General features: G+C 34.9%; 1 protein-coding gene across 1 annotated transcript; it reads left to right on the top strand.

The window, feature by feature from the left end:
• Window positions 1–1,939: 1,939 nt before the first annotated feature.
• Window positions 1,940–10,807, top strand: LOC111996964 (uncharacterized). Its single transcript, XM_065775530.1, is given in 8 exon segments — window positions 1,940–2,649; window positions 3,603–3,737; window positions 4,638–5,002; window positions 9,065–9,401; window positions 9,404–9,790; window positions 9,933–10,029; window positions 10,122–10,176; window positions 10,414–10,807. Coding segments are annotated over 8 exon segments (1,914 nt in total). The 5' UTR covers window positions 1,940–2,174; the 3' UTR covers window positions 10,477–10,807.
• The last annotated feature ends 4,293 nt before the right edge of the window (window positions 10,808–15,100 follow it).

The raw sequence follows: 15,100 nt of genomic DNA, 5'->3' as shown, positions 1-15,100 counted from the left end.
ATGAATCTAGTAAATGAGAAGGAACAAATTAAGACTTCCGGTAGATGAAATTTGATGGGTAAGAATCATATATTGCACCATGGTGGGATAGTGGATATTCATGCCTTCATCAAACACATACATCAAAGTCTTGCAAAGTTCTCCTCAGTAAGCACCATCAGGGGCGCACTCTCATGCAACAATGTTGATACTGCCATAACCAAGAATAGCAATGCAATTGCTGCCGTTACTAGAGACTACAGAAGTGAAGTCTGGAAGATATGAGCAAGAAGCAACGGCCATTCTTTGGGCTATCTAGCTTGCTAAGGATGAAAAATGGCCCCATATTATCATTGAGGGAGACACGAAAAATTGTTTTGATCCTTTATCATCCTCATACCCAAAATTAGTGCATTAGTAACATCATTAGTAGCATTTTTAGTCTTAGAGAGTCTTTTTAGAGAGAATGTAACATAGCAGCTCACGCTATTGCTAAACTCTTACTTTCTAATTTTCAGTCGTTTTGTTTCAATAATCTCAGTCTTCAATATGTTTCAAGGATAGTTTTTGAAGTTGGCTTTTATTCCCTTATTTTAGTTTGATTTTCATTTAATAATATTGAAAATTATCAACAAAAAAAAAAAAAAAAAGTTATTGGATGATTTTTTATATATGTTCACCTAACATCTTCATGAGTTGGAAAACACAATCACTAATTAGGCAAATCACCTCATTAAAAAATTTATTGACCTAACCAGCATGAGAAGAATCCATCTTGATTGCTCATGAGAGAGTCCAATGGCATCGATGGAATACGTATATGTATATTTATATATTTTTTATGAACTCATAACAGTTAGAAATCATATCAATATATTTGATATGATACATACATGATACATCCAATAATAAATAATAATAATAAAAATACTAAATATGTGTTCTTTATTTTATATGCGTTATTACAAACAAACACGAAATGACAAAGTTTAGTTATAAATTTTTTTTTTATTATAAGTTTAGTTATAAAATTGGTTGTACTCTTTATTATATAAAAAAAAATATAAAATACGTGTTCTTTATTTTATATGCGTTATTACAAACCAAAAAAAAAAAAGGACAATGTTTATATGCGTTACCACCATTGGATTGTATCTTCTTCTTATATCCTCTATACTTGCAAAATTTTTAGAAAATTAAAGATCAATAGTTATGTTATTAATAAATTGTTTAAATTACAAGTTTTTATAATTTAAAATTATGCATAAAATATAAGCTTATGAATCATGTAATAAATAATATCCTATTAATACAAAATTTAACATATTTATTAAGAGCGTAAAAAATAATCAATTCAACCATAAAATTTTGAAAATACATAATAATATTTATTTTATTGATTAAAATTGTAACCATAAATTATAATTAATTTTGTACATAAATTTTGTTTTTTAAAAAATAAAATAAAAATCAGATAATCACGGTACACAGTACAACCAGATTGAGTCGTCAAACTGAAATCTGCGGTCTATAGGGGACATTTTAAATTCCCGCAGCCAAAAAAAGGCAGTCTTCTTTTTGTGTTAAGGTGACAGAGTGTCACTCCATTTCCCAAAACCCTACCTCCAAATACTGGAGTACTATGAAACGGAAACCCCAGATTACTTTTTAAACAAAATTCTCTAATCCCAATAACCGTTTTATCTCTCAAAAAAAAAAAAAAAAAAAACTGTTTTAATTTTAATTCCTTTCACTACTATATAAACCAAAATCCCAAAATATTTTAAAAATACATGATAATATTTATTTTATTAATTAAAATTATAACTATAAACTATAATTAATTTTGTACTTAAATTTTGTTTTAAAAAAAATAAAATAAAAATCAGATAATCACGGTACACAGTACAACCAGATTGAGTCGTCAAACTGAAAACTGCGGTCTATAGGTGACATTTTAAATTCCCGCAGCCAAAAAAAGGCAGTCTTCTTTTTCTGTCAACGTGACAGAGTGTCACACCATTTCCCAAAACCCTACCTCCAAATACTGGAGTACTATGAAACGGAAACCCCAGATTCCTTTTTAAACAAAATTCTCTAATCCCAATAACCGTTTTAATTTTAATTCCTTTCACTACTATATAAACCAAAATCCCAAAACCCTAGCGATTGAAACCCACGCTCCTCCCTCCTCCATGGAAGCGCGTCGCGCCTCCAGAATTGTCAGCGACCCCAAGGTCCGCCACGTCGGATTCTTCACCCCTGACCCGAACCCCCAAGCGGGTTGGAACCCTCTTGCCTCCGACCCACCCGTCAGCAATTCTCTCTCCCCCGTCATGATCCCGCCGCCGCGTCAACCCTCCGACCGTACCGCCGCCGTCCCTGTCCCCGAGACCGGGGTACGCCGCCAGACCGGTGCGGACCAAGTGCCGGTCGGGAGCTACAACCCGTCCGAGTCTCTGCTCGGCTCGTCGCCCGTGCCTTCGTCTCCGTCGAGCCGGGTCGGGTTGGTCGATGGGGAGTTCTCCGAGGAGTCGAATGGGTGGTTCCGCCGGAGCGAGTCGGGAAAGTACGCTTCGAGTCTTCCCGATACGATGGTGGAGAGGGCGCCGGAGAGTTCGGCCTCGGCAGCGCCGGTTTTGGAGTCGAAGAAGTCCGTCGAAGCAACCGGTAATGCTTCAATTTTTAGATACAATTGAATTATAAATGAGTTTGGATTTGTAATAATATGAAAGTATTGGTTTTAGTGTATAATTTGTAGTGTTGTAATTGTAGTTGCATTGTTTTAGATTGAGATTTTTAGTTAATTGGAATTGAAACTAGGTTAGTATGAATTGAATTTGGTATGTGGGTTTTGGGACATGGAGCTTTTTTTCAAAAGTCCATTCAAATTCTGACCCCAAAGTAATCTTTTTGTTTGTGAGAAATAATTAATTTGAATCGTCAAGTATAGGTTGTAAGTTGTAACCATTGTATTAAAGTGATTGTATTCTGTTGGGGTTGGGATTTATTTTATCAATGTGTATTTGAGTTCATAATCATGTGGAGAATGTGAATCACTTGTTCTTGCATCGTGCTTTGGCATTTTTTGGCTAATGCTAAAGTCGGTGCAAGAGATGTTTTTGTGTTTGAAGGGGTGGTTTGGAAGAAGAGGCAATGCGGGGTTTATGGTAAGCAGCTTCATTGTGTCTCATGTGGTGTCTTTGGATAGAGTGGAATGCTAGGTGCTTTGATTGGACTTTGCAATCTATGGCATTTTTTCATGGGATTCTTGTTTTTCCTAGATTCCTTGAGTTTACACTAGCTCTGTATTTTTTAAAAATTTACTTCTTGTTTGCTTCTATTTCCGTGTTGTACTTGCAGTATATATCTCGTTTACTTGGGTAGGACCCTTTTTTTTTTTTCCAATATAAACTTTTACTTATCAAAAAAAAAAAAAATCATAATCATGCCTATAAAAGTTTGATTTCTATGTTTCTTTTAGCATGAGTTTGCTAAGTTACTGCTCCATATTAATAGTTTTTTTTCCTCTTGCTGAAAGTTTACTGATTATATGTGGATCCTGTGTGTTGTGTACTTATATTGGACTTCTAGTCTCTCTAATAATTTGTAACAAAATGCAGGCAAGGGTGGAAAAGCTGTTGTGGAAGAGCAAAATGAAGTTCAATCTAGTTCAAAGCCACTGAAAGAAAAAACAACCAAAGCTGAAAGGCGTGCCTTGCAGGAAGCCCAGAGAGCTGCAAAAGCTTCCGGAAAAGGTTCAAGAATTGATCTTATGTATATGTGTTATTCCATGGTTGACTATCATCTATTATTTTCACTATTTACTTGTTTTGTCAACATTTTTCCCCCACTTAAATAATTTTTTTACTTTTTACCTATTTCCCTAGGGAGAAAGTGATTAAACATTTTTAGCCAGACCAACTAAATGTTGGTTTGCCCTTTTGATACCAAAGTAGGGCATGATTGTGGGCAGACTTGAATGTTTGTAGACTTTCAAGCTCTTTTTGGAAGCCTAATGTTTTTAATTGCCAGTTCCTGCTTACTAGAAGGGGTTTTGAGCATTTTATCCCCCCCATCCCCCATCCCACCCCCCAAAAAAAAAAAAGGAGAGAGCTGCATTGTATCATTAAATGCTATTCCTTTTTTGTGACTTGGGCAAATGGTGTCTGGAATTTTTTTTTAATACATTGATGTTTTCAGATATGTTGCTTTTAAGCTTAACTTTTTAAGATTTGACTTGTCAACTCTGCTTAAGGAGCTTCTTTTTTTTTTTTTTGGTGGGGGAGGATTTCTTAGGAAAGATCTTTCTGATTTTGTTTGGGACATCAACTGTCCAACTTATAAATTTTCATCAGCATTATTCCATTTATTGGTCACACTTTCCATCAGGGTTTATGTTGTTGTATTTATGAAGGTTTTAGCAATATGGTGCATATCTAGGCCAGAATATATAGCAATTTCCTTGGTAGAAGTTTGTAATGGGTTATAGTAGTGTTAACCGAGTCCAATGGGTCTTTATTAATATTATAATAAATGGTCCTTTAGTAATTTAAGATCGCATTCTAAATCTTAACTGGGTCCAATAGGTCTTTATTGCTCCTATAAACAACCAGAACTTACTGTTTGCTTTTACTTTGCTCATGTGATATGTATAGCAGAGGGAAACAAGTCTGCTGCTGTATCTCAGGGAGCAGCTCCTGTTAAACCTGTGAAGCAACCTTCACAAAAGAAAGATGGCCCTCCAGTTTCAGTTTCAGTTTCAGTTGTATCTTTTGACAAGAAAGGAGGTGATCGTCCACCCGAGAAAGAAAGGAAGAAAGATGTTCCTGCTCCACGCATGCAATTTGATGATAAGAACCGAGTGCAAAAGGCTAAAAAGCATGCTGTGGTCAAACAAACTGAAGCTAGAAACAGAGTTGAATTGTTTCGGCATTTGCCTCAATATGAACATGGAACTCAGCTTCCTGATTTGGAGTCAAAATTCTTCCAACTTGACCCTGTACATCCTGCTATTTACAAGGTACGTTTTTAGGAACTTGGATATGATCAGTTAGTGTTTTTCTATTTATTTATATATTTTTATTTATATTGGTAAGTTACACATGCACCTAGTAGATCTTGAACCCAAGATAGCACCCTTTATCGTATAATTTTGGGGGGAGGAAGTGCCAATTGAGCTATGGCTCATTTGGATGGTTATGATCAATTAATCATTTGATATTTTTCTGCAGGTTTTGAAAGAAAAAAAAAAGTAATTAAAAAGGATATTATCATAGGACATGGCTTAGCTCTAGTGCTCTAGTGCACTAGAGCCAACATGATGCAAACACGTATTCATTTTTTGTCACGTGTCCGCGTTGTGTTGGCTCTAGTGCACTGGAGCTAAGCCTTACCCTTTATCATATGTACATAAAATGCATACATGCACACACTCTTATAAAAAAAAAAAGAAAAAAAAGTAACAAACAAATAAATAACAAACATCAACCAAGCCTTAGTCCCAAATATTTTGGGGTTAGCAATGGATCCTCAATATATAAGTTAAGGGCGGTCACATGTATTCTTTTCCTTCATTCAGGGTTGGCCACATGTTTTCGTTTCTATCATTCTATTCTATCTAAAGTTATAATCTTTGTTATTTCCTAAATTGACATGTCATTTTTTAGTGCTTCTATTAACATTATTTTGGTCTTCCTCTACCCTTTTTTCCCCTTCTCTCTACTTGAATTAACTTACCCTTTTTAACCGGTGCATCAATCGCTCCTATAAACATGATCAAATCATCTTAAGCGACTTCCCTTCATCTTTTCATCAATAGGGGCCACCCTAATCTTTAAGCGAATTTTCTCATTTTAAATCCCATCTTTCCATTTATTTCTGCTTATCCATCTTCACATTTTCATTTTAGCTATGTTGTTTTATGAATATGTTGCTTCTTAACAGCCCAACATTTTGTACCATAAAGCATAGCTGGTTGTATAGTGGTCTTATAAAATTTTCCCTTTCAACTTAATAGGTATTCTACATTACACAATACTCCTGATGCGCATCTCCATTTCATCAACCCTTCTCTTATCCTATGTTTAAAATCCTCTTCAATATCTTCATCTTTATGAATTATTGATCCAATATATCGAAAGCTCTTTCTCTTTGGTATCTATTGATGATCGAGTCCTATCAGCCTTCATACTCAATTTTAGTCATGCTTAATCAAAAGCCTTAGATTTTATAGCATTAGTGTCTTGCCAAATTTCTAACTTAGCATTAACTTTACCTCTAGTTTCATCCACTAGAACTATATCATATTAAAAATAAAAAAAATACACCAAATGACTCTCTCTTAAATCGATTTAGGGAGCTTCATCCATCAATAGTGCAAAGACATGGGCTTAATATTGATCCTTGAAGCAAGGGTATAGTTATAGGAAACTCACTTTTGATGCTTCACTTTTTCTCACACTAATTACAACTCCATCATCTTAATATACTTTAGAGGAAATCCTTTCTTTTTCAAAACACACCACATAACCTCTCCAAGTTAATAAAAACCATATGAAAATTTTTATGAGCCTCCCTATATTTTTCCATTAGACATCTAAGTAAGAAAATACCTTCCATGGTAGATTTTCCTGGCATAAAGCCAAATTGGATTTTATCGATGAAGAGAAACTATTGCATGTAATGCAATAAGTGTATATAAAGTTGCTTGGAGAATTACACAAAATATGAATCACACTTGAAACGAGAGAGAATTAATACAATCTACAATGAAATGAATAGGACTCAAAACATGAGGCCATTTAAGCAATGATCTAGTGAAAACGTATTCAGTCACATAACCAAGGCTTCCACACCTTCAAAAGTGCAATGATTCCTCTCTCTTTATGGTGTCTATAACAGGCATTGTGGGGTTAGGTTCCAAACAACATAGGGCTTATGCTAAACCATAATCTCCAACCAGGTAGAAGATTAACACCATTCCTCAGCAATACCCCTTGAACCTCAAGCACAAAGAAGGTAAAGGTTCACAATGCACATGCAATATAACAGTGCAACTACAAATGATCCACGTCTTGATTTTGCACATGCACATGCACATGCAACCCCAAGCTATTAGGTTTATTCCTTGCTTTATGAGATTGTCGTGTGTCAGAATCTTTTCCCAAGCTAGTATCCATACAAAAATTGGAACGCATCTCAGAGCCTTAGAACACCAAATAATTTTTCCAGGGAAGTTTGCATTACATGAGCCTCTCAGTGCCACATACAAACATTGAACCTACCCATGTCATTCAACCTTCTCCTATTTTAATCAGGGTCATCTGTCCTGATATTGGGATGCAAATATCAAACAAAGATGCTATTGATTCCAACTACCAATCATTAAAATCTCTAAAGAAACTCACATACCAACATTTTGACACTCTAAATAAGAGTTAACTACGGCATCTTTGTCAACTACAAGCGCATACAAATCCGAGGAACAGCTCCTTCAAAGATTGATCCTAATCCATTTGCCATGCCAAAACCTCACACAGTTGCCATCCCCACCTCAAATTGTTCATGATTTACAAATCTATCTCAACCCATCCTAATTCCTCTATAAACTGCAACCATGAGTACTTCTCTCCATTTTAACCATCAACTCCAATCCTCCCCATACATCATGGCAACAACCTGTCTCCGCAAATGAGTTTTCCTCCCCTAATTACCATAGCCATTTGCCCATTCGGGCTTGGTAGAAGTTTCCCATTTTCTTTACCCCCAATTTTAAATTCCAAAAGATTTTGACTTATAAAAAAAAAAAAAAATTCCACTTGATTTATACTCATCACCCATCCCTCAAAAAAAGTTCTATTGCAATCTTTCTAGTCTATTAGCCACATATTGAGGTTATTATATACAAATGCAGACATTCATGTAGAGAGGTGAAAGTTTCAATCTATTTAGATCTACATTATATATATAAAAATATGTATTAATATTTTGCACTCACGAAGGCTATGCTTAATATATTTTAGATCCCTTTGATTCCAATATTTGAAGCTACAATCGGATCTAGTCATTCAAAAGAATCAATTCAATACATTTATTAGGCACCCACAGGTGTTATATTTTTAAATTCCACAAGATTTTGACTTATGAAAAAAAAAAAAAAAAAAAAAATTCCACTGGATTTTAAACTCATCACCCATCCCTCAAAAAAAGTTCTATTGCAATCTTTCTAGTCTATTAGCCACATATTGAGGTTATTATATACAAATGCAAACATTCATGTAGAGAGGTGAAAGTTTCAATCTATTTAGATCTACATTATATATATAAAAATATGTATTAATATTTTGTACTCACGAAGGCTATGCTTAATATATTTTAGATCCCTTTGATTCCAATATTTGAAGCTACAATCGGATCTAGTCATTCAAAAGGATCAACTCAATACATTTATTAGGCACCCACAGGTGTTATATAGGATCTGAATTAGATTTCTGATCAGTCTATTTTGATTGATTGCAACCATTATGTTTTACTACTTTTTTTGGTTTTGGATCTTTAAAAGGTACCGTTATAACAATATAAATAGATATAATAACAGCTATAAGTAGTAATATAACTATAAATAACAGATACAATATGAAATCCAGGTATCCATTTCTATAATAATAAGGGCTCCAAACCTACTAAGGGTGCCAAACCTGCCTTACTAATAATAAGAAAGGTGAAGCTTTTGCATTAGCAAATTGAAAACAGAATATTTTACTTCCTTTTATGTAACAAATACCAAGCTTTGTCACCCATGCAGACATGGGAACAGACGACATGATGTGGGCAAAGACATGGCAAATTAAAGAACTGGACATAGACAGAAACATGGCACTGTAAATGTCCACAATTGTGGAATTTACCTGTTCATTCAACAATTTTCCAACTCATCTTCCCCCTCTAGTTCTTTATGCCTCTTTTCATTCCTTTTCTTTTGTTGTCCCCAAGTTCTAATCTAAAGCCAAACCCTTGATTTCTTCCAATTTTTTCTTGATCAAAAGAAAAATAGTTTATTATCTGTTTGGGATGAATCTTTCAGGTTGGATTACAGTATTTAGCTGGAGATATATCTGGAGGTAATGCTCGTTGTATTGCAATGCTTCAAGCTTTTAAGGAAGCCATTGAGGACTACTCCACACCACAAGAAAAAACTCTTGCGAGAGATTTAACTGCAAAGATCAGTAGTTATGTATCATTCTTTATTGAATGCAGGCCACTTTCAATCGGCATGGGAAATGCAATTAGGTTTTTAAAGACCCGTATATCAGACTTACCTCTAACTCTTTCTGAATCAGAAGCAAAAGCAGCACTTTGTTCAGATATTGAGCATTTCATTAATGAGAAGATAATACTTGCAGACAAGGTCATAGTTAGACATGTGGAGATGTTCTTCTCGCTTATGGATCGTCATGTGTTGTTGAGATGATTCTGTTATATGCCCATGAGATGGGGAAACAGTTCCGTGTTGTGGTAGTCGACTCTCGTCCAAAGCTTGAAGGCCAAGCATTACTTCGTAGGCTGGTAGCAAAGGGTCTGAGTTGTACATATAGTCATATAAATGCGCTCTCTTATATTATGCATGAAGTTACAAAAGTGTTTCTGGGGGCAGCCTCTGTATTATCCAATGGAACTGTGTATTCAAGGGTTGGGACTGCGTCTGTTGCGATGGTTGCTAATGCTTTCCATGTTCCAGTTTTAATCTGCTGCGAAGCCTATAAATTTCATGAAAGGGTACAGCTTGATTCTATCTGCTTTAACGAACTAGGTATGCCATCTTATATGAGCTGATGTTTATTTTTTTTTCTCCTTTCATTACATTATATTCACCAAACACACTCCCAAACCCTCTATAGAATGGAAGCCTTGTGCCACTGGGTATGATAAAGTCTGAGCATCTTCTCTTGCAGGTGATCCAGATGCTATTGCAAAAGTTTCTGGAAGAACGGATGTGAACTATCTGAATAATTGGGCTAATAAGGAAAATCTGCAACTGTTGAATTTAATGTAAGCATATCACAAAAAGAAAAATAAGTTAAATTTTTTTTTTTCCCCTGAATTATTCAAATTTCACTTACCTTGCTGGGACTCTGTAACAGGTATGATGCTACTCCGTCAGATTATGTCTCCATGATTGTCACAGATTATGGCATGGTAAGTCATGTTGTAATATAGATAATTGAATTTTAGTCTTTACCATTTATTTATAAGCATGCCAAGGATTAGTACCTGTTCTTCACAGTCCGAGGACACCAATACGCAATCTGTGTTTGGCATAAATTACTTGAAATACATGCTAAATCTTTAGTGGTAGAATTACACTTTTCATCTGGATGCTTGAGATTTTTCTAATTTGTAGTATTAATTATTCTCTTATTCTTATTATTGTAGATCCCACCCACAAGCGTACCTGTCATTGTTCGTGAGTATCGGAGAGATCACGTGTTTATCTAGATAAAGTCTGCATGGGCTACACTATTTTCTGGATAAAGGCTCATCATTTTTCTGCGTATGTCCATGGGAATGAAATTTGAAAATTTTTTATTTCAACACTTAGGAATATCTCTTACCATTTTTCATCTGGAAATGGTAATGTTGTGTCATATGTCTCAATGGTATTTGAGTGTTTTTGGGAAAACATAACCAAGTGAAGAGTGCATAATTTCGCCTCTCCTACACATTCTACATTTTTTGTAATCCAAATATTTTCTTGTATATGATTGCTTGGCTTGCAAGTTCTCATAAATGGTGGTAATGAATTGCTAGTAATTTTTTTTTCCACAAATACATGTTGATTTGTTTGCCAAAAAAATCTCTTGGTTGAATTCATTAGTTGAAGATCTGTCCCCCAGAAGAGCTTTGGTGGCTTTGAATAGATTGCTGTCCTTAACATTGTGACACTCAGTCGACATTTCTAAGCTATTATTTTATCATTGAGCGAAAGAAAACTATAATTTAATCTGTTTGGCAAGTCGCTAAAAGGTCATAATGAATGCACAAAGCTTCCACTTTTATGATATTTATTAGGAGAGATGAATTTTTTTTTTTTTTTTTTTATAAACTGCAATGTTCATAGAAATAATAGACCATTTAGGGATAACATTCTCTGAGGAAAGAGGATCAAAACAGTTTTTGGCATCTCCCTCGATGATGATGTGGTTTCAATCTTCTTCATGTGCGAGTTGGGCAGCCCAGAGAATGGCAGAGTCTTTGGCTACAATTGGAGAGCTGAAGGTTTGGATTTTGGACCAGATTTTGATGATGTCCCCCACACTGTCTCTAGCCACTGCTGCTAAAGCAGAAGATGAATTAGAGAGTGTTGCATCAACATTCAACTTGATGCAAAGATGGGGTGGAGCTTCCCATTTGGCTGGGGGAAGGGCTGAGTTGGGAGAGGCATCTTCCTTTGTGAACAAGGCTGAATATTCATTCAACTAATGTCTTACCCGCTTAAAGGATTCTTCTATGATGATTTCTGCACGTTGGTTCAGCACTTGGTTCCTTTGGTACCAAATCTCATCAATTACGATGGCCATATTAAGTGGAATAAGTCACTGATCTTCTGCTGGGCAATAGGCCTTTGGGGGGCTTAGGATGATTTTAATGATGTCCTCGCAATTCATGATTTGATGCTCTTCTGATTTGAAGCTCCAACAACTTGAGTACCATATTGCTCGTGCTACTGGGCATTTGAAGAATATATGTTGACTTGTTTCATTTTCTTGTCTGCACAACTCAAATGGGATCAGATGAAACACTTCTTCTGCTCAGGTTATCCTTTGTAGGAAGAGAATTGGAGCCGATTCTCCAAAGTAACATCATCACCCTCTCTGGAGCTCTAAGGTTCCACAGCTTGGACCAATGAATTTCTGTGCCGTTAGGAGTTTGGTCAGTGGTGACTCGGTATGCAGATCTTACTGAAAACTTTCCTTAAGGATCAGGTGTCCATATGAGCTTATCCGGTCTAGCCCTTGTTGGTAAATGAATAGATAGAATTGCTTGGGTAGATTCTAGTTCAAAGATTTCGTGGACGAACTCAGACTTCCACTCGTGTGAATTCTGATTGATCAGCTGGGAAACCATTAGAGGGGATGAGATGGGGTGATCTGATTTAGGCCTTGGGATGAAGCCTTGCATTCATGGTACCCACGGGTCTTGCCAGATGTTGATTGACGCTCCATCTCCTATAAGATAGCAAGCACCCTTGATTGGTAAGCATCCTTACCCCTATTCTTCTTCTTCTTCTTCTTCTTCTTCTTCTCTCTCTCTCTCTCTCTCTCTCTCTCTCTCTTCCTTAGTATTTTTTGGAAGAGCTTGATTTCCGGCCTTGAACTTAACACTTGTTTTTGGTGGAAGGCACTTGCTATCGTTTTGAGGCCTGACCTCTAAGAGGTTAAAAACCTTGCACATCTACTCTCCATTTTAGAGTGTGCTTTGTCTGTTCCATGAGTTAAAAGACCTCTGGCAGAAACTTGTGATTTGTACTGTAAAAACTGCTCAAACTTTCAGGAGTTATGCTCAATAAGTGGGCAGTATATAAAACGAGGAACTAACAGTTTTGTGTGGACCAAGTTTGAGATAAAACAAATCAATGCGACTATAGGTTAGAAATTTGTCAACAACCGGAACTATCTGGACATGACTTGATCTGCCCCTCCATTGATTGCTCCAGGCCCTAGTATCCATTGGAATGGCCAAAGAATTTGACCATCAAACAAGAAAAAAGTCTATCTCTAAAAGTTCTTCAATTCATTAAATGGTGACTGATAAAACCTTTTGTATATTTTCAATCACGTGATCTATTTAGTAAGTCATGTAACTTGTTTATTTTAGTTTATTTTTATTTTTATAAATCAAGTCATGTACATGTTTAAATAAAATGAATCGTCATGTAATTAGTTGGAAGAAATTCTTTCAAATTATTTAGGAGGAAAACTTTGTAGTGACCTTACGATTTGAACAAAAAAGATATTTTTAAAGTTAATTGTCATTACTCAATCCCAAATTCTTAGCTATTCTTAGCTAAAATTTCAAGTTTATTTCCTCAAGTTAAGACTTAATATGGAGAATATTTTTTTTGTGGCATTTTCAACACTCTAGATGTGTCGTTTCTGGACACTCATTTATCTCCCATTATACCCAGGTGCGAGTGGAAATAAGATTTCTAATATATATATATATATATATATAATAAGAAAACCTCCCGAGTTTATTTGGAAAATATTGTTGCCTTCCAAGTTAATTTGGATTTTTCTCAAAGAAATCCCACGACCCAACCACACTGGTCTTTACATAAGTTTTCTTTTCTTTTAAAAACAATCAAATCAAGTTTTGGGGCCAAAATTGGGTTTTATCAATTTCAGCAAAACTTTCTAACAAAATGCCCCATGTCTGAAACTATTTAGAATATGATCCTGTTTTGAAACTTGATTTTCTAAAATTCAAGTTTCAAATGTAAAACTCAATTTTTGGATAATCGAGTTATAGTCAAGTTGTACTTAGAAATAATATATATATATATATATATATGGAAAGTTCCATTCAAAGAACTCGAGTTCATGGAACTAGAGTTCGACTTGAATTTTTTCAAGGAACTCGAGTTCCATGAACTTGAGTTCCTTGAATGGAACTCAAGTTTCATAAACTCGAGTTTCATAATATTTTTTTTTAATTAATTTTCAGTTCCCTATAACTCGATTGTCCAAAAATTGAGTTTTAAATTGAAACTTGATTTTTAGAAAATCGAGTTTCAAAACAACGGCATTTCCCTAAATAGCTTTAGACATAGGACATTTTGCTGAAAAATTTTGGCGAAAGGGGCAAATGCCCATTTTGGCCCAAGTTTTGGGGACATCTTTATTTTATAATGAGAGGAGTATTGAAGCATATATTTTTTTTTGTTTATCATTATTACAATAAGCATGACACAATTTTTACCATAACTTGTTAAAGTGGTTGATTGTGAGTTATAAAGTGTTTTCATTTCGCCCGTTCACCATTACCATTACAATAAGTATAGGGACATAACTTTTACTAAAACTTGTTGAAATGATTGATTGTAAATTTATAAGTATTGGGAAAAAAAAAGTGGTAGGTCTATTAACCCTATGTTTAGATAATGGAATATTTCAGCCACCTCACCTCTCTTTCCATCTCCCTTTATTCCAAATATACCCTAAAATTAATTAATTGTCAACCACAAACAGTTGACCATTTTATTAAGTTGTGAGAAAAACTGTGCTCCTAGACTTATTGTTAACGTTTATGGCCTGTTTGGATAGAGGGGGGAAGGTGGGAAAGTGGAGGGGAGTAGAGTATAGTTGACTAAAAATAAACTAATTTTGTGCTAAATCTACTTTACTCTACTCCCCCTCTCTCCCCCTCAATCTAAACAAACCATTAGCACAGTGTAAAAAAGTATATAAAAATGAAGTGTAGTTTGAGAAGAATTATTATAATAGATAGATGGAAATATACTCGATGCATTCTTCCAAAATGAAATCCACTTCTTATAAAACTATTGAACTTTGTTACTCTCTCTTTTAGACTTCATTATCTTCAAGTACTTGTTGACTTCTTTCGTCCTGAATGTTATGCATCTTCCAAAATGAAATCCACTTCTTATAAAACTATTGAACTTTGTTACTCTCTCTTTTAGACTTCATTATCTTCAAGTACTTGTTGACTTCTTTCGTCCTGAATGTTATCATTTGTCTTTTGATTTGTTTTGTTCTCCTATGTGGCTTTTTGAACATTTTGAAATTTTCTAACAGTGAATGTACAATTTACTTTGCATTTTGGAATTTTTGGATTCCTTTGTTTTCTTGCCACTCGGTATTTTTCCTATGCTTTTGTTTCCTTTTGCAAGTTATCTCGATTGGATTCTAAAACAGTTATTTTCATCATCTTATAAAAAACTAGCCGTGCGATGAAGCCTTTTTTTATTATTTTTTTATAGTATCATAATTTTTCATTCATTCCAATTTAAGGTTTGCACGTTTTCTCATTAATATTATGCATAAAAAAAAGTTTAAATCTTGATTAGGGGAAAAAAATGAAAATGTTGGGCTTAGTAGTC

The sequence above is a fragment of the Quercus suber genome, unplaced genomic scaffold (genome assembly GCF_002906115.3).
Source record: "Quercus suber isolate HL8 unplaced genomic scaffold, Cork oak 2.0 scaffold_113, whole genome shotgun sequence".
Classification (NCBI taxonomy): domain Eukaryota; kingdom Viridiplantae; phylum Streptophyta; class Magnoliopsida; order Fagales; family Fagaceae; genus Quercus; species Quercus suber.
This window is presented reverse-complemented; position numbering and strand designations above follow the sequence as displayed.